This window comes from Mirounga leonina, unplaced genomic scaffold, assembly GCF_011800145.1.
Source record: "Mirounga leonina isolate KUSES-001 unplaced genomic scaffold, KU_Mleo_1.0 Mir_126, whole genome shotgun sequence".
In the NCBI taxonomy this organism is placed as follows: domain Eukaryota; kingdom Metazoa; phylum Chordata; class Mammalia; order Carnivora; family Phocidae; genus Mirounga; species Mirounga leonina.
In genome coordinates, this window is record NW_023270314.1 from 5,643,918 (window position 1) to 5,663,870 (window position 19,953).

General features: G+C 45.4%; 1 protein-coding gene across 2 annotated transcripts; it reads left to right on the forward strand.

Annotated features, from left to right (window-relative positions):
- The first annotated feature begins 631 nt into the window (after positions 1-631).
- On the forward strand, positions 632-19,693 carry CSRP2 (cysteine and glycine rich protein 2). 2 transcript variants are annotated; one of them, XM_035002088.1, is made up of 6 exons: positions 632-698; positions 11,329-11,441; positions 14,073-14,241; positions 17,452-17,581; positions 18,264-18,357; positions 19,387-19,693. In XM_035002088.1, exons 2-6 carry the CDS (start codon positions 11,330-11,332, stop codon positions 19,461-19,463), a joined length of 582 nt encoding a protein of 193 aa, XP_034857979.1. In that variant the 5' UTR covers positions 632-698; position 11,329; the 3' UTR covers positions 19,464-19,693. The 2 variants fall into 2 exon arrangements, with proteins under 2 accessions (XP_034857979.1, XP_034857978.1); XM_035002087.1 differs by lacking the exon at positions 632-698 and adding an exon at positions 1,051-1,159.
- The last annotated feature ends 260 nt before the right edge of the window (positions 19,694-19,953 follow it).

The window sequence follows — 19,953 nt, forward strand, 5'->3', positions numbered from 1 at the left end:
TCAAATTTTGTTTTTGATAATTACAAAGTGGAGGGAAGGGTAATATTGGCATCTGGTGGGGGGAGGCCCCCACGACAAAGAATTACCCAGCCCAAAATGTCAAGTGTCCAGGTTGAGAAGCTCTGCATTTGCGGTTGGAGGAATAGTTTCAGTAACAGCCTTTTTCCAGCTCCCCATTCTGCCATGTATCAATTCTTAGGGATCGTGGCTTCTGGCACAGATGTCATCAGTAGGCCTAGAATGTGAACCAGAGAGAGCGGCATTGTTCTTTCCATCTCAAACAATAAATCATCCTGCAGCTCAGGTATGAGGTCCCCTGCGTGGTCACTGACATCCTTGGACTCTTCGGTGCCCTGGTTTCTTCTGGCTGGGTTTAGGTTTCTTCCCCCTCGGCAGCGTGTGCCCTCGCGGTGGGAAAAGCAAAACACTTGGGGAATGAGGCGTTTTCGCAACGTCATTTATTTAGTCTAGATGAGATATTTTGCTCTTTAAGAACAGGAAGGTTGCGGATTCCCAGAAGCTGGAAATGGGAGCAGAGACTGTCCACTGGGGAAGTTAATCACGTGAGTTTACTTACAAGGTAAGGCAAGGGAGAGCGTGGCGGAAAGCCCCGATTCGGCCCATTCTCTACTTGTGGGAGCCTCCTCGACCTTGGACTGCTCCCTCCTGAAGGAGGACTGGCGCCCGCGGTGGGAATGGTACGTTTCAGGGCGGCGGGGGCTGTTCCCCGACAGGACAGTCTCCGGGCTCGGTCTCTCTGCAGGTTAAGGAAGTCTCCTTTTTCAACTGCTAATCACTTCTGGAAACTGCCGGGTCCCGTGGGGAAGGAGGAGGGGTCGGGCCGGCGGGAGGGTCTCGGGACGTGGGAAGATGCCAGGCGGGCGGGAAACAGCAGGAAGAGGCGGGATTCTGCCCTTTGTCTCTCGGTCCCTAGCCCGAAGCTGAGCCCCGAGCGGCCCCCGCTCCAGACGCCCCCGGCCCTCCCGAGCGAGTCCAGGAATCCGCCGGGCGGGGCGGGGGCGGGGCTCACAGGCCACGCCCACCAGGGAGTCTTTAAAAGGTGCGGGCGCTCGCGTCGTCGGTGTTCCGGGACTGCCGCGGGCTCCCTCTGGTGTGGTTCTGCTATCTCCGCCGGCGTGCGTGGTCTGCCCGGACTCGAGTGAGTAGTGGCGGGGGGGGGGCGGGGGTTGGGGGCGCCTCCGCCTACCGAGGGGGAGGGGGGTTCCACCGTCTCCCGGGGTCCTCAGGACGTCCTGCTGGTGGTCCCCCATCTCCTCTGACATCCCCTTGCCAAGCTCCACTTGCCGCCCCCCGCCATCCTCCTCACCCCGGCGCCCCGGTCCCCCCAGCCCCCCTCCACACACCTGTCCGGCTCCCCACGGCCGCCCCGGCCCTGTCCGTCCTCGGATCCCAGGCCCTTAGGGCAGATAAATACTCGCGCGTGACCTCCCCACGGGTTGCCCCGTACCGGTTTCTCTGGGAGAGAGGCGGGGCCGAGAGTTTCGCGTTGCTGCTAATCCGCTTTTTAGTAGCTTTGGGCCCCCTCCTCCAGCAGCCGGTTCTCTCTCCGCGAAGGGGAGGGCGGGATCCGAGTCTCGGGGTCTCCTCTGCCCGGAGTGTGCTGCTCTGAGGGCGATCTTACCGGGGGCTGGTTGGGAGTCCTGGGAGTGAGGTGGGGGCTTCCACAGCCCGCTGAGCCCAGAATCCTTCCCCTGCTGCGGTACAGAGCTTCTGGCAGCCCCATTGTTTGGTGGTCTCTGCCCACCAAGCACTGAACCTTAAATGTTGAAGAACAGCAGTGAAACATCAGGTCGATCACTCCCAGCTTTTCCCGGGAACTTTCTACTATTCAGGTACAAACAGGAAAGCCAGAATGCTTGGTTGTGAAATTCTGCAACAGGTCCTGAAAATCACATCCTGAGTTCCAAAGCTCCACGTAGGCAGCCCCTGGGGGGAGGGGGTTTCCAAGCGGGGAGACACTCAACCTTCCTCCCCCTTCCCCAAGCCCGGACGTTTGTTGAAGGATATTTGTTTAAATAGTTACCCAAAATGTTCAACCTGTTTTATTTGCAGGCTGCAGGCTAAGCACATTTTCACTTTATATGTGCTTTCAATATAGAAAATCTTGTAATTTGGGGTAGAAGTTTTTTAACTCAGGCAGTAAAAGTGGTCTCGTTAGTCCTTTTCTAATTAACCTGTTTTCAAGCTCTACTTAGGAAATGCCAAGAATTCAAATAGGACAACTACAAATTTGGCTATAATTTGACTCAGATTTTTCAGGAAAGAGATGGGCGATGGATTCTAAAAATGAATCACATAATTTCAAAACTACATACCAAACCATAACTGATTTTATGAAGTCCACCCGGTCCACCCTCACTATCCCTGGTCATTGTTCTCTCAGGTTGACTGCTGCTAGTACTTGATCAGTATTTCTCAGTGTTCTTTCTACTCTGGATTCTAGTTTTCTTTACTCTTTTAGAGTGAAATTACAAGAGGCAGGATCTGCATCTCATCAGTCTTTGAGACTCACAGTACTTGCCTGGGTGCCTTAAACACAGCTGGACCAGAGCCAGTATTGGTTAATTGAATGAAGAAAGGAAGGAGTAAGGTTGCAATTGTCGGGGACAAATATTTCATTGGACTCAGGCAATAGATAACATTAGCAGGTTTGATCTAAGGTTTTGATTATAGATTTTTAACGAATTCCTTCAAATGTATTCAAATACTGATTGATACAAATACTGATATGCTAAATACTGTGATAAAGGCAATACTCATTGGAGGTCTGATGAAATTGCCAAATAACTTGGATTTGGGGGAAATTGTATTTTATACTAAAAACAATTTTGTACTAAATACAATTTAATACGATAAAATACAATTTTATACTAAAACAGCAAGAATGTTGGCATAGCATAAAGGGAATGGCAATAAATGAGGAGCTTTAGAAGCCTAGCTCCAGCCTCAGCATTGCCACTACATGGCCATGGAAATGAGGGCCTCTGATTTTGCTTCTCTGCCAAGAATGAGGTAAATCGAATGAGCTGTGGAGAGCCAGCCTCCTAGGGGTTGGTGTCATGGCCTGGTGAAAAGGACAGGACTGACCAGTCCCCCCAGTCTCTTGCAGCTCCAGCCCATTGGTTTGATGACCTTGGGCAAGTTACTTTACTCTCTGGCCTCTGTTACCTCATCTTATAAAATGGATGTAATAGCATGTACACCAGGGTTGTCATAAGCCTTATTGATCTTGATCCTTGAACAAAGCCCAGCTCAGCCAGGGAGAGATTCCTTGTCATTAGACACTATTGTGAACTTTGTTGAATATATGGGGAAATGGCTCTCAGTGAAAGCCTGAACTGAACAGTATCTACTGGCCTTGCCTGAGGAGCAGGTTTCTTCCCTTTGCAGATATTCCCAGGTTTCCTCCAGGTACTGTGTCATTTCTTGGGCTGGTATTTGCATGGCGGACCTGGGGTTCTGTTGGGTGGGGATCTCTAGACTCCCTTGGGGCCTTGATTACCCAGGAAGGTGATACTTAACTGTTTTTGTGTGGTGAACCCTCTGGCCATCCGGTGAAACGTCTGAACCCTTTCTCAAAATGTTTTTAAGTGTATAAAAATAAAGTCCGTGGTACCAAGTTCACCAGTTCCCATTATTCCAAGGAAACTGTGGTCCCACTTTAAGAACGCTGACTTGAAGTTTTCTCAGACTAGATTGTGGAGGAACCTGGCACAGTTCTGATTGTTAAAAAATTTTAAGTTTTGGTGTAAATCAAGGGGAAGAACCAATAGAATTACACTGAATCATTTGCAGAGGATATCAGGTTCCTTGCTTTTTTGTTTACTATCTCGTTGTGCCAACGGTACTACTAATTGTCCTTCACTAATAAAAAGAGGACAGATGCCAGGTAATAAATACATTAGGGCCAAATAGCTTCCCGGTTCACTATAGGAAAGAAGGTTTCATGGTGACTTCCCAGTACTTCTGAAAGAGGAAAGTAAAGAGAGAATCGGATCCTCACGTAGTACAAGAAATGCCCAATTTAAAAAGAACCTGCGCCAGAGCCAGAGAAGTCAGTACTATATTTGTGTTGCCAACAGTGGTTTACTTCTAGCAAAACATCAATGAAACAGGGGCACCTGGGTGGCTCAGCCATTGGGCGTCTGCCTTCGGCTCGGGTCGTGATTCCAGGGTCCTGGGATCGAGCCCCGCGTCGGGCTCCCTGCTCCGCGGGACGCCTGCTTCTCCCTCTCCCACTCCCCCTTCTTGTGTTCCCTCTCTCGCTGTGTCTCTCTCTGTCAAATAAAATCTTAAAAAAAAAAAAATCAATGAAACAAACTCTGTAGCTTATTTGAATTTTATTGGTGTTGATTTTTAAATTGAATTGGTAATTTTGTTTTGGTTTCACAGTTACGAGCCACTTGATGTCTCTATACCTCAGCTTCTCCACCCATAAAATGGGTGTAACGATAATGTCTCCCTTCGTCGTGATAAAGGTTAAATGTTAGTATAAGTAAACTACTTAATATAAGTAACACATATGTAAGCTTTATATAAGTATTTGTAATTATTATTACCTACCACGTGGCAAGCAGTATTCTAAATGCTTTCCATATATTGTTTAACCTCAGAACTAGTTTATGATATGAATAAGCATTATCTCCATTTTTAAAATGAGAAAACTAGCAGATCAAATAACCAACATCAGATCATTTGGCAAATAAGCAGTAGTCTTGGCATATAAATCTCAGTCTGAGTCCATGTAAAAATCACACAAACGTTAAATTGTTTGAATAATTAAATATCTTGCAGTTCACACAGATTGTGGATTGCTATGGCAGATGCTGGGGGTCATGGTGAACACATTTTTAGCCTAGTTGCACTCTAATTGCAATATGTGATTTGGCAAGTAGTATCCAAATCTGTGTCAAGGATTTTGCTGTACCCCACATTGAAGACAAAAGTGGAAAGAGGATATAGAATTAGTAATTAATGGTGAGGCTGAAGTGGACACAGGAGAACTTACTGGAGAGAAGGAGGGATTCCTCTGTAGTGAGGATGGACTTAGGGAGGCAGAGAGGAGGGGTAGAGAGCTTTTTGGCTGAGAGTAGCAGACGCTCACTCACTGGTAGCTGGATCCATGAAGACTGGTCAGAGAGGAAGGCATTCCTGTGTACAAGGAATTCGGTAACTCGAGGACTGATTGATCATTCTCAGGTGATCAGAGATGGTCTCAACCCTTCCATCAGATATGGGAGTTTGGGGGACAGCTTGTGGTTCTGGAGTCAAACAGGAGTGAGTGGAGCCCGGATCTGCATGTCTAGAGGTCAGTGACCTCAGCAGGTCACCTAACGCCTGAACTTCTGTAGCCAGATTCAGGCCCCGCAGTGCTGCTGAAGGAAAAGGAAGCCAGCGTTTGTGGGGTACCAGCTCTCTGCCAGGTACCTCAGACGTTATCTCATTGAATCCTCCAACCACCCGATGAGAGACCGTTGTCGTCTGTTTCCAAGTATGTATAGCAAGGAAGTTGAGATTAAGGAACTTGGCCAAGATCACAGAGCTGCTGACTGACTTTCAACCTTATACCTAAGTTCCACGCTCTTTCTCTTACACCAGGAATGTCTTAAATCTGGCACACGCACCGCAGCTTCCGTGGCAGACGTTCGTAATCATAGCCATCTTTAATGCGGCATCTTGATGGAACTTCAGAATCTTTTCAAATATAGTTCCAGGAGCCCACTATCAGTAAATCTACAAGATGAACCGGTTTCTGCCATCCCTGTACAAGTAGACCCTGCAGACGTTCGAATCCCTTTCTACATGCCTCTGTGTCATGCGTTCTATGGTAGCGCCATTATTTGTTTCCATCGTTCTGCCACCAAAGCAGAATTCCCTGAGGAACTGGCCCCCTTCCTTATAACCAACCATTTCAGCCTCAGTGCCTAACCCAGGAAATGGCTTATGAAATGCTGGATGAATACACTTATGTGAAATCTTCAGACAGGAAAGCATTGTACAGTGTTTCTTAGCTGCCCCTACCCTAGAAGAATTACTGGCAATACAGAAAAGAAGTTAGGATTTAGCTGGATGAGGGAGGGCAGAAAGTCAGTTTCCCTGATGGGGAGGGATTTAGAGGTAGCATGAAGGAATGGCTATATGAGATGAGTGGGAGATGAGGATTGATAACAAAACATTTTACCTTGAGTATATCATTATACATTGAGGGCCTCCTATAAGCATGTTTTCATCTCATTCTCTCAATAACTCTATAAGAAAGGCACATTATCCTCATTTTACATATGAAGGAAATGAGACTGTGTTGACTTCAAAATCCATGCTCTTAATTCACCCTTAGGCTGAGCTGTCTTGAAGATTTGGCTTTGGTAGAAGGAGCCAAATGGAACATGGAGCTGCTCACTAAGACATGAAGTCTATCCTTGGTTCAGTGGTATTCACTTAGATATGGGAAGTAGACTAACCAGATAGTTTGGTTAAGTAGAAGGAAGCATTTTTAGAATGGGCATTGAGTAAAGCTTAATTTCCAATTAACTACAACTCTCAAACTCTGTTAAAAATCATTGTAATTTGGGACAATGCTACTAACTACATATTCTTTCACTAGTGACCCCTCTGGATGTGTCTCAAGATGAAACTGGTTTATAATAAATCTCCCTTTTGGGAAATTGGATTCTACCCAGGATCTAGGGTAATAACAAAACCCTGTATGTAGTAATAAAATGTCAAAGCTTCTGGAAGTATTTAGAATCTGGGTTTATAGACGGATTCACTCCAAACCTCTAATATCAGAGCAAAAAACTTACACTGCAAGTGGCGACATGTAGACTCTAGACTCATGGATTCAAGACACTTAGATTCTAAAATAAGATGCTAAATGCAGAACAGGTGGTGTGAGAATGATCCATGTGGTCACTCTGTGGCTCTTGTTGATTATCTAGAGAATGAGGTAACTTTACCACAAGGTGACTCAGATTTAGATGATAGTAATTTTCTCCTAGGGGTAAGTCTTAGGAAATTTTGGGTGGTGTCTTTGCCTGGGGAGAAGCAGCAAAGAGAAACTGCATATAGGTGTTTAGATGTAAACCAAGCTTTTTAATCTAACACAGCGGATAAATCCTAGCATTAGAACTCTTTCAGACATTGAAAAACAAAGAACAGACGGAGAAACAGAGAATAAGCCTGTGTTTGGCCTCTTTCGCGTGGTATGTGCAAAGTGAGATTTCATTCCTCCTCTCACTATTCTGTAAATTAATGCATAGGACTGGGGAAAGGCATGCAGCCCAGATTGCTCAGTGCAAATCCAGTTTGCTGTGATTAACGTCAGCCGTTGGGGAGTAGTGCAGCCAAAGGCCTGTAGGAACCGCGAAGCTTTAGAATTTTGTTCTGTGCATAACCATGCCCAGAGTGACAGAAATGGAAGATCATCACACTTCCTCCTGCCAAATTCAGGAAATGTCCATTGGGGTTCACCCTAAAAGTATAAATTTGAACTTCATTTCTTTGGTACCACAAATGGAACTATCATCACACTTACAGTGTGTTTGAATGTTCCCAAAGAAGGTTTATGAGTGACTCATCAGCTAAGTTTTTTCTTTACTGTGTTTGTGGCTCTGAGCTACGCTCTTCTATAGTGGGTTTCCTTACTGGAGTACTTACAGCAGGATGGACAATATGAGAGGCCCCTTCCATTTTCAAGCTCACAGTTACTAGATGTCTGCCAAAACGTTTGCTCACCTTCTTATATCTTCACAATATCTCCTTTGGATAGAGAGAGCTACCTTTCCCTGTCTTACAGATGAGAAAACTAAGCCCAAGTTTGCAGAACCATCTTAACAGTGATGTTAACCCAGATCTACCCAAACCAACCTTCCTCCATCCCTCCCTCCCTCCCTTCCTCCCTCCCTTATTTCCATGCTGAAATATTTCAGACACACAAAATAGAGAATCCTATAAGGAACACCCAACTACTCAGTATCCAGCATAAAAAATAAAGCATAACTCCAGCTGAAGCTTTGTGAGGATGCTCTTTCTATTATACCGTTTGCTTGGACCACAGAGAGGGTTATGCAGAAATCCTTACGAAAGCCTTGAAACTGGATGGAACTTTTAAAATGTTAATGACTTGGAAATTTTACTTAGAATCCAAAAATGTGACAAAGAGAAGTAGACCAGTGCTACCTTTGTGTTGATCAGCATAAGATTGGACTGAGAACTGTACAGACAGGTTGAAAAAGGGAGAGTTCTTTAAAACAATAGAAGTTATCTTGACATGTGCCAAGTACTCTGGTAGATGGTGGGGAAGACAGAGGTGTGGTCCCCACCCTAGAGGGGAAAAGACTTTTCACACAGAAGGCTGAATGTTGTAACACTTCGCTGGGTATTTCCTGAAAAGTGACTCCTTTGGCTCGTGTGGCATGGGCAGTAGAAATCAGACTTGACTTACAAGAAGTGAATTTAAGTAACTGAATTACATAAAATTACATAAAAAACCCTTTTTTAAAATCCAGGCTGCTTTTTAATAGAGAATAACATAAAGTGATGAGTTTGTTTTTGAAAAATGTGCTTTTAAATGCTATTCAAAGATAACCCAAGAGGGCATTAGTCTTGATGGAAATCTGGTTCCTTACTGGTGATAGCACCAAAGCGAATATGGGTGAAAATGTAAAATACACGTTGGTAATAACTAGTACGCTTTCTCATATGATGAGAAATGCCTTGACAATCACAAAGGATTTCCAAAGCCAGCCGGGCTGTTGATGCTTGGGATCCAATTTTACGTAATTGTAAGGTCATTACCTGCGGGCCTGGATTTGGTTTTAGGTTTCCTCTGGAATCACGAGGGTACTTCCTGCAGATGTCTGTGGCCTCTGTGAGCATTCCAGAACTCTGGTAACTTTGGAGCCGTGGGGCAAAGTCCGTGTTACTAAATGCACTCCAGACTCCAGCCAGTGGAAGGCCTTTGGAACCAGGGCTTTGTGGCTGAGGTTCTACAGTTAGGCTCAAATTTCACTGTGGAGTTAAACAATGGAGCACCTGTCTCCAGGGAAGGGAATAACAGATTTATGCAACTACTAAAGGAAAGCTTGCAGATCTCTTCCCTTGTTGCTAGTTATTGATCCTCTGTGGATGCCTTCACAGTAGCCGGTGACATTGGTGGACCCTTGGAATTACCCTGGTCCTGTCTGAATAAGAAGGAGGCGTTTTGCAAGCTGAGGACAACAGTTGAGTGATATCTAGTCCTATCGGTCAGGTCTCTTTATATGTGTTTGTTTCAAGGAACAGGAGCTCCATCTCCAAATGACTCGAAAAGGCAATTTATTGGCTCTCATAGCACCCAGGATAAGACAAGACGCAGCTGAAAAGTGTCTAAGTCCACTCTCTCCATCTCTTTTCTTCTGTGCTGGCTTCATTCTTAGGTTCTTTTCTTACAATGGCTAGACTGCTGCTAGCATCTCCACCCCTGCATCCACACGGTCCTAAACCAAAGGCCCTGGGCTTAACTTTCCCTGACCTGCCTTAGGGTCATGTGACCATTCCCACATCAATCACTGTGATGGAGGGTGGGGGCCGCAGTGACCTAATTGCCATGACCGAGTCACACGCCCAGCCCTGGAGTTGAGGGTAGAGTCAATACCCTTTAAACAAGTGTTTCTCAAACTATCTGGTAGAGGACCATTTTTTGTTTTAATTTCCAAGTGCAGATTGATTCTCTGATTCTATGCTGTTCAACAAGATGAGTCCACTGATCATGCTCTTGATTGTTGGGGCGTAAAATTGTTTAAAGTTTCTAAATTCTCACCTGAATTTCATCTTGAATTGGTACCAGGCGTGGTGGACCATCACAAGGAGACCACATTTTAATAAAGACTGCCCTAAAGCATATGGACCTAGAAAGAGACGGTTGCTTCCCCGTGGTGTGACCAGAAGAGGGTCAAGAGAATGCCGTACATCCAGAAATGTGCCCAACACAGTGACTGATTCTGTACAACTTGCATTTAGAAAGCCCTCATCTCCGTGTTCAGGGAGTCATTGGGTTCTGGATCATTTAAATGCTGTAGGATGGGCAGGAGGATGGGAATTTACCACCTTCCTTTTTAAGGACTGAAGATTCTTCAATGGATTGCGAAGCAGCCCTCCTTTTCCCTTATTTAGCTAGCCACGGCCGAGTTAGGAAGGAGGTCTCTGTTTCTCATCCAGCTACGTCCTACAGAGGCATGCATCTCATCCAAGGACACTTCACCACCAAGGGCTGCCAATACCACTCACAAGAGAGGTCTGAAAATGATGGTGCGGAAGAAAGGCATTCTTCTTACCCTGTGTGTTTAGACACCTCTCAGGGCAGGGCAGACAAAACACACCGTTCTTGAAGGACTGCAGAGACAGCCGACTGTGCACATGGCCATGCCGAAGTAGGCATTTTAAACGGCGCCCAGGTGGACCAGTTCGTTGGGGAGGGAGATCAGAACACGTTGGCCCCACATCCTAGCAAGATGGCAGGATTTCGACTTGGAGCTGTCCCACAGAGGCGGGCCACGGCGCTCAGACGGCCTCGCCAGACCCTTCACGTCGCCGGGGAGGGAACTTGGTAGCGCCCTGTGTATGGACTGACAGGCCTATCAAAGTGGGGCCAACACCCCCTGGCTGGGCTGGGGGCCTGGGGATTAGTGAAGCAGAGGAACCTAAATCGTAGCCATCTGGAGGGCTGTCTGTTGTGGTTACAGCAAGGCTGCATGCCCGCAGCTGCAGAGGCAGACCCAGCCGCTGATGCTGTAATCTTGCACGACTCCAGCGGCCAGACAGAAGACTAGTTCTTGCAGGGCAGCTCGACACTTTCTTCCTCCCTCGAAAGTGTCACAGCTTGTGTACGGTCTATGTTAAGAACCCGGTAGTGTTACAGTGAGTTAAACGAGCAATACAAACCTCTCCCCCGAGTGTGTATTCTTCAGCGGAGTTTTCCGAACCCATCATTAAGATGGGCGTGCGGGGTTGGGGGGGGGCGCCAGTGTTCTCGTCCCACTCCCACTCTCCTTTCTTAGCTCCCGGGACGCTGGTGGCCTCGTCTGGGTTGTGCCGGCGACCCGTACCGTTCGGAACGCAGCTCCTTTGTCCTGCAGGAACGCGCTTGTGCCCACAAGCCCGAGCTCGCTAATGGAGCTGCAGTTAGAGGCGGCGAACCTGGAGGAACGCGGGCCTCTGCAGAGGTGGTCAGAGCAGTGCCTAAAGAAACAATGTGCCGCTGGACCCTGGGAGCGTGGCAGGCGTCCCGTAGGGTGCGGGGACCTTCTCACGAGCCCTTTATTCCTTCAGGATGCCCGTCTGGGGAGGTGGCAACAAGTGCGGGGCCTGTGGGAGGACCGTCTACCACGCGGAGGAGGTGCAGTGTGACGGCCGAAGCTTCCACCGCTGCTGCTTTCTGTGCAGTAAGTAGCTCCCGGGGCCCGACGTCCCACGGAACGCGTGTGTCCGGAACAAGCCTCCATTTACCTGTTTAACCGGACACTGCGCTGATGTTAACGGAGGTCATGTTAGAAGCGCCGGCGGGTTTTGCCTGCCTGTCCCGGACAGCGTGAAGGCCCAGCGTGGCGGCACGGACGGCGGGGGTGACCGGCCCCACGAGGCCTTGCCGTGTCCCCATCGCTCCTAGCCTCCGCTGGGCCCTCACTGGATTTTGCTTGTTCTCCCTTCTGTCTCCCCTGCTTCGCGAAGAGCGTGGTGTCGATTTTAGCCTGGAGCTGGGCCCGGCTTCTGGCACAGGGTAAGGGCTGGGCTCTGATTTCCGAATCAGCAGGTCACTCCTCATCCCCCCCACCCCCCCAGCTTTCTCCTCCTGGCGGGGCCCCTTCTCTTTGAAACCTCCTCGCTTGTTTCTTGGCACACCACGACTCGCTGAAATCAAATGTCTACAAGTGAAATTCCCATCTTCTCTGGTAGTGAAAATTCAGTTATTTCTGGTTATTGATATCCTAATTGAGGGAAGGGAACGTAGGGTATGAAAATCCCATCAAGGCAAGTTGGGAATTACTACTGTTTCTAGATGGGAAATGATCAGCCTCTGATAGGACAGGCAGGAGGGCATGAAGCACATGTGTGTTCGCTGACAGACACAGAAGGAGACCCAGGCCCCCTCCCCCTGCGTGCCCTCTCTAGTGACAGCTCAGCCTTCAGTTGCAAGCAGGAGAGAAGCCGCTTTGGAAAGCTCTTCACTAAGCATCATCTTCTGACTCAAAGGACAAAATTTTCTTTGATGAGCGATTTGTTAATGTGAGGAACCCACCCGTGCGTGCAGACATGTCTGTAGTCCTGTACAGTGAGGATTATTGCTAGAAATTGCTCGCATTAAGTGTGCTTAGTTGTCCTTTTCCCTCTAGGCACCAGCGTTCGACACTCGGGACCTTGTTACAGTGTAGCTGTTTTGCAGGCAACTAGAAACAGACAACAGAAAGTCGCAGTTACAAAGAATAAAAATATAACATGTTTACTGTGTAGGCCCCCATAATAGCTACCATGTCTCAGATCTGGTTTAAGCAGTTCTTCTCTTAGAAGTTACTTTTTTGTTTGTTGGGGGTTTTTTTTAGGAATTATTTTTCAGCAGGTTTGAAACCAAGAGTATGTGAACAAAGAATACAGATACTTGAGAAATTGTTCTTAGCTTCATCTACATTAAGCCAGGATAGTCTCTCCACCGCAATAAAGTCACTGTTTACTTAATGTCAACTTCTTTCCTGGCGATTTTACTACTACTTCTGAGTATTGGTCTCTGCTGACTAAAGCCTGTTAAGGATATAATTCGGAGCACTTGGCAAACCTAGGAGAATTTTACTGTAGAGAGATGAGGACAGAAGGAAGGAAGGGTAGTAAGACGGTACAGTTTTCATGAACTTGCTTTGGTTAATAGATATGTGGCCTTTGAAACAGTTTTTGTATTTTTGCATATTCTGTTAAGGGTGTTTGTTCTTTAGCAATGTATGCTTTTAGGTGAACAGTGTCTCCCAGCAAATGTATTTCAGTTCTTGAGCCTCAACAGCAAGGTTCCAGAGCAGATGACATCATTCTCTTCTACCAGAGAAGACGGTAGTCTTAACAGAAACTTTGTAATTTTAACTATTTTAGTCGCCTTTCCCTGCCCCGTCTTTCTGTCCTTCCTTTCTTGCGCCTTGCATTTCCCCCCCACCCTTTGAAATAGGAGGGAAACAATCCCCTTGTCTCCTAATCTTGGATCTCCAGCTGCCCAGCTGTGCTACCAGCAAGTTCCCTCATAGTTTCCTTTTTTTCTCAAACTTAAGTGAAGTTTTAGAAAGTGAAATAATGTCTGGGTAAAACATGATGACATTTGGCAGTTTTATGAAGTGGGATACGTGGAAATGTCTTGTGGCAAGAAAACCATCAAGAAAGAATGTGTTCTCTTTGGGGACAGAAGGGAAACACAAATGCAGACTTCAAACCACTTTACAATTTTCAGACATACTCATCACTGCTGGAGAAGCCAGTGGCGAGATGAAAAAATAATGCTTTTTCCCTTCTAGGCTCGTGATGAAAACTACAATTCTGGATTGAAAGCCGTTTTTATGCCCGGGGTGCTCTTTAGGGGAGGAGGGGTGCAGAGCCAACTCCCACAGGGCACTCAGCCACCCTTTGGTTCTTTGTTAGGTTGTGATTTCGCAATACTAGGAAGAGGTGGAAAAGATTGTGTTGAGGGTTGGGAGCAAGGTGTTAATTGTGTTCCTTTTGTTCACGTAATTATAGCCATCTCCGAACTTCTCTCCCTCCTCCCAGAGAGGCCAAGCCTATAGAAAAGGTTGAGGCTTCGGGCAGTTAAAATTCTGGTATGTTTCTGAAACAACGATCCTATCTGTGGAGAAGGGCAAATCGTCCTCAGCTGTAGCTGACCCAGTCCAGATGCTGTCCCTGGTGTTTGGGAAGCCGCGGGAGAAAAAGGAATGTGAGAGAGCCTAGGCCTTTACCATTTGTAGACCATGTGTCAGGGCCACCATTGTTCTAAGGAAAAAGGCATCTCTGGCACGTTTCTAAAGGTCTAACTTATTCCCCCCCAGTGGTTTGCAGGAAAAATTTAGATAGCACAACAGTGGCAATTCATGATGAGGAGATCTACTGCAAATCCTGCTACGGGAAGAAGTATGGGCCCAAAGGCTACGGTTACGGCCAGGGCGCCGGCACGCTCAACATGGACCGGGGTGAGAGGCTGGGCATCAAGCCAGAGAGGTGAGTTAGGACCCTGTTTGTTACCTTCAAAAAAGAGTCATAACAATTAATGTTACTTGGTGAACAGGAGTCTGGGACAGAACAGATGTTTAGCTTAAAATAACTGAACACAAGATTATTCCAATTTTCTAGTATAAATGAGTAACTATTCTTCAAGCTTGAAATGGACCGTTTGGGACCTAACAAAATTCGTATTCATTATTCCAGTGATTTCTAGCCTTGATTTTGTTGCATTCTTCAGTGTATCAAGGAGTCATGTTCTCAAAAGCACATGGTTTACATTTACTTCCATCTCACAGTGTTTTAGAGATCAGATGTAATGAAATCAAATGATACAGAAACATAGTATCTGAATCATGAGATGCATTTCTCAGGTACAATTAAGCAGTCAATGAAAAGTCCTCAGTCACTCCTCCCATGTAAGAGTATTTCACCAAGCAATGACTTTTCTCTAACTTACAAATTCTTATTTAAAAAATGGAAATTATTTCCTGTTTTTGTTCGAGAGCTCAGTATTAAATTTTAAAAGGGTCCAGTACCAAAATAGCAAAGTGCTAACTCTGTTCAACTTCACTTAGTATTTCATGTTCAGGCTACATAATTTTTTCATTTTCATTTCATAATTTCCTCTTAATTCCTATTTTTGGCCCAATAATTCCCTCATCTGAACTTCACATTTTTCACATCCATTTTATACTGAAGAGGCCCAAACCGGTGTAATATTCCAGTAAGATGGCCTTTTGTTGGACAAGACCATTCATCCTGCCCTGTGACCTGGCCACCATGCAATATTAACACGTTACCTCATATAATCCTCACAACAACCTGACAAGGTAGGGTTTCCCATCTTACTCAACAAACTTAGACAATGAAAATGAAGTGATCTTCCTATAGTCATATTGCTAGTTAATCGTAGAGCCTGGAAATTAACCTAGTGTAACTCCAGATCTTACAATCCTAAACACGGTGCATTATGGTATGCCTGAAATAATTTGTCTATTGTCTGCTGAACATTTGTTCCTTTTATAGTCCTTACAGTAACTCTGAGTTTAGATATTTTGTCTGTATTTTATAGACAGGACACTAAGACTCAGGGCACACAGTTAAGTGACACAGACAGGATTTGACTCCATGTCCATTTGGCTCCCACACCTGTGCTCTTTCCACTGCATTGAGGCCCACCTGTCTGTTCTTTGGTTTTTTCCCACACTCGGAGTTTCTGAGTCACGGTGCCTTGTGTACAAGGGCTGACTCATTCAGCACTGCGCGCCGTCACTTGTGGGAGCCCAGCTTACCTTGGTCTTTGTTGAAGTTCGTTGTTCTTGTTCTGCGCTCCTTTTCCAGCTTGTTAAAATCCACTCTTGTTTTCTAAGGTTTTATTTCAAATCTTTCAAAACACATGTATCTATATCCCTTCCCCCAAACGAAACCAAATTCATCCATAATCCCAACAGTCAGTGATTGTGGCCATAGTTTTAGAGTCACAAAGACCAGTGGACCCTCCTCTTGACCTCCTGACCTCCTCCTGCTTCTCCACCTTCTCCCAATAATTGACAAGCCCTCTGTGCTGGCCTGTCGATCTGTGCCCTTGTCTCTTCTCCATCGTAGCCTGGCCACATACTAGGACCAGATGTAGACTTCCCTTTCCAGAAGCCTCTCTCAGTGATTGAATTCTGGGAGTGCCCGTGGTCTGGAGCACCCTGTGGGACATGGTAATGATAACATATGTGGACCATATATCTTCACAGGGATCTCCCGGGGAGACAGCATTGCATGGGCAGGAACATTTCGTTGGGGCAGAACTGCTTTTTTTTTTCAGTTCAGACTCACCAATTTACTATTTCTCTAGCTCTCCAACAAGTTATGTAATATCTGAGCCCCTATTTCTTCATCTGTCATGGGGTTAAACAATTACCCACACCCTGTGATGTCATTAGCAGGGAGGTGGGAGAAGATCTCCATTAAGTTATTTTAACATAATGTGTTGGAAATTTTTCCAGGGCAACTCCTAACTCCAAATGTTGGATATCATTGTGAATAGCTTTTGAAGATCACTCTTAAAGGAAAGTAAATACAGTCGGTTGTAGAGATTTTTTTAAAAATATGCATACGTTAGGGACAATTGGAAACACCAATATTGTGAGTCAGTAATGCACTTGTATTTGTTGCTTAAAATACAGTGGCCGCAGCAAACATGATTCAAAAAATGTATATGAAACCCCTTACATGGATGTGTAGAAAACTGTGAGATGGCCCAAACGTGGATACAGTGGAGATGAATAAATGGAAGATATAGGTGAAGAGTTTGAATACATTGTTTGATGAAAAGGCAGTATTTCTAAATTAACATTTTATGTTAAATATGTATGTAACTTAAACTATAATCAGGAAAAAAACCATTTTTCCAATGGGAAAAAGGGGGCACTTGTATCATTTGCCGAGCTGTTGTCCTCTTATCTGCTCAACTGACCTGTAAGATTTGAGGGGTCTTTAAATCTCAGAGCCCACAACACTGTTCTGCAGAGTAGATACACCTACATATTGAAGGGGAAAACGAGGGAAACAGTTTACCCAGTGACTTGTAAATAAGTGACAAAAATAACTCTATCCAGAGAAAAAGTAAACATCATACAGTAATAGGCAAACTTTCTAAAATATTTTTCCATGAAGAAAGCAGTTTATTCACACTTTCCCCTACTTAAGATATATTAGGAAATTAATCTGTAAATCATGCTTAACTTTCTTAATGACTACCTAAGGCCACTGACCTGTCTGCAGAAACTTTTAACTGCTTAGGTTAACAGTGATTTTTCAAACTCTGGTAAAGTAAAAAAAACTAGCTGTGATTCCAGTGGTAATATGAACAGTACTATGAATATAAGGTAAAAATATGTCCACTGTAGGTTTTTATAAAGCAAAGCATAATTGTTTAGTGGAAGGCAAGCACTGGGGATTCAATAAATTCTGAGTTTAGACTCAGATACTTAAGTTTGGGGCCTCGTCTGTCTTTTGGGGCAGAAATGAGCCCATAAATAGGTTAAAGTACCAGCTGACCAGCACCTGAGATTCAGTCCTTTCTTTGACCTGTAAGAAGGCCGCCGCCTATGGGACAGTTGAGCAGTGAAGTCCCCGCTTCCCGTGGCAATCTGCCTTGTGGGCTAAAAGGGGCCTTTGGTAAATCTTGCCTAATTTTTTCCCCCTTTCTACAAGTGCTCAACCTCACAGGCCTACAACAAATCCAAACACTTCTAAATTTGCTCAGAAATACGGAGGTGCTGAGAAGTGTTCCAGATGTGGGGATTCTGTGTATGCTGCTGAGAAGATAATTGGAGCTGGAAAGGTAAAGTGCTATCTGGAGTTAGTAGCCGCGAATGACTGCTCTCCGCTCCCTTTCTCCCTTGTCCCCTTCCTGTCCCCTTCAGGTACTCTTTATATAAATAAATAAATGCCTTGGATTCACATTTTTCTTAGATTGCTGCTGAATCATTAAGTTTTTGAAGTGATGCCCTTACTTGACAAATCACATCTATGTTTGAAAGAAACTTGTTTTCATAAGGGGCGCTCCTGAAGGTTGTTACGGTTAACACACCTGGACTCTGTGGGTTACTCCAGGTAGTGGGAAACCAGGGTCAGGACACCCAATGCTCATTCGTTGTGTGCATTTGGGAAAGTTACGGAACCACTTCACCTCTTTGAGCTGCAGCTGTTCTCAGCCACCAAAGGGACAGTCTTTAAAGGAGCACACTGTGCTTGCGGCAAGGTCTGAGACCACTCTTGGGGAAACAGCCCTTGCGTGGTAGGGCTCCCAGTCCATGTCTTCTGTGAACGAGGTTTGAACTCGGCCCTTTTGCAGGTGGCTAGGAACGTAGGTATGGGGAGGTCCAGTGCCAGGCTTTTTGTTGGAGCAGAAGCACAGCAGTCAGGAGCTCGCGCTGGCTTGATCTTCGTGAGCCGCTTGCTGCAGCGTCTAAACTGTACTGCAAGAAACCGACCTCTCAGACTTAACTCAGTTTCTCTTCCAGCCCTGGCACAAAAACTGTTTCCGGTGTGCCAAGTGTGGGAAGAGTCTTGAATCCACAACCCTGACTGAGAAAGAAGGTGAAATCTATTGTAAAGGTAAAATGAATTTCTGTTATTACTGTCCATCTGAATATCTCACACTGGTTATTGGTTAAGGAAATGTCACCAGCATTAAAAAGAAAAAAGATACTCTGACAGTGGGGAAAGGTGGGATTGCCACTGGCTATTTGAAAATAGCAGGAAGGGAAGAATGAAGGGAGGGAAATCGGAGGGGGAGACGAACCATGAGAGACTATGGGCTCTGAGAAACAAACTGAGTGTTCTAGAGGGGAGGGGGGTGGGGGGATGGGTTAGCCTGGTGATGGGTATTAAAGAGGGCATGTACTGAATGGAGCACTGGGTATTATACACAAACAATGAATCATGGAACACTACATCAAAAACTAATGATGTATAATGTATGGTGACTAACATAATAATAAAAAAAAATAAGAAAGGATCTAGAGATGCTTAGAACAGAGAACCATAGAACAATTTGAGATGATGCAATAAAGTTAAGTTCTGGTCATTTCAGATTCCCCAACAAATAAGACAAAAAACCTCACTATAAAGAGTCTTCTTTCAAATTTATGTTTTCAGCAAAGCATATGAATATATGAAGGTAGTAGACAAATATGTCACTTGCCCGGCCCAATTTTTATGCTTATAACTCAGGTGGGACCATGAGCTGAATACTGTGGCATCAGAATGTTTGGACTTGCCTTTGCAGCTCTAAGATATTTACTACATGGCTCATTTTATTTTATTTTAAAGATTTTATTTATTTGAGAGAGAGAGCACAAGCAGGGCACAGCAGAGGGAGAAGCAGACTCCCCACTGGGCAGGAAGCCCGATGTGGGGCTCAATCTTAGGACCCTGAGATCATGACCTGAGCCAAAGGCAGCTTCTTAACCAACTGAGCCACCCAGGTGCCCCTACATCGCTCATTCTAGATCTTCAATAGGTTGAACTCTTTTGGGCATGGCAAACTTTTTTTTAACTTAGAGGGGTTTGTTGTTTCGTGGGTCTTAAGCAATGCTAGCAAAGCTTAATGGTCTTCTACTAATTCTTCTTTTTCTTTTATAGGATGCTATGCAAAGAACTTTGGACCCAAGGGATTTGGCTATGGCCAAGGAGCAGGAGCCCTCGTTCATGCTCAGTAGAGTGTAAGCCCAGAACCAAGATCGCACACTGAGAACCTCTACATCCTCTAGGCACAGATAATCTACCACTAAACTACTGTGAAATTCTGCCAGCACTTAAGTACTGTCTGTTGTCCCGTACGTGGAGAGGCTGGCTGACTCGTAGGAAGAGAGCACGGTGTCCTTTTGCTTTATTCATCAGCATTTTCAAGAATTGTTTCTTTTACATTTTAAATAAAACTTCAGCTTGATTTGGTGGTTCAGCATCTTTTCAATTTACCTTTTGGAGAAGCTGCTGTGATTTCAGTCAGTGGAAAATCATTGTAGGTCCCTACGTGCACGTTAGTGGTTAAAGAGAGTCCACCCCATTAAACAAGTTGACTTACTAGGCTAATGTCTACGTTATGGCTCTTGGAAAAGATCTCTTTTAACCTGGGAAGAATGCCTCAAGAATGGGGGTTGCTAGGCAACGGGTTCTAGCTCTTCAGAGATGGCATTCAGCAGCATCTCC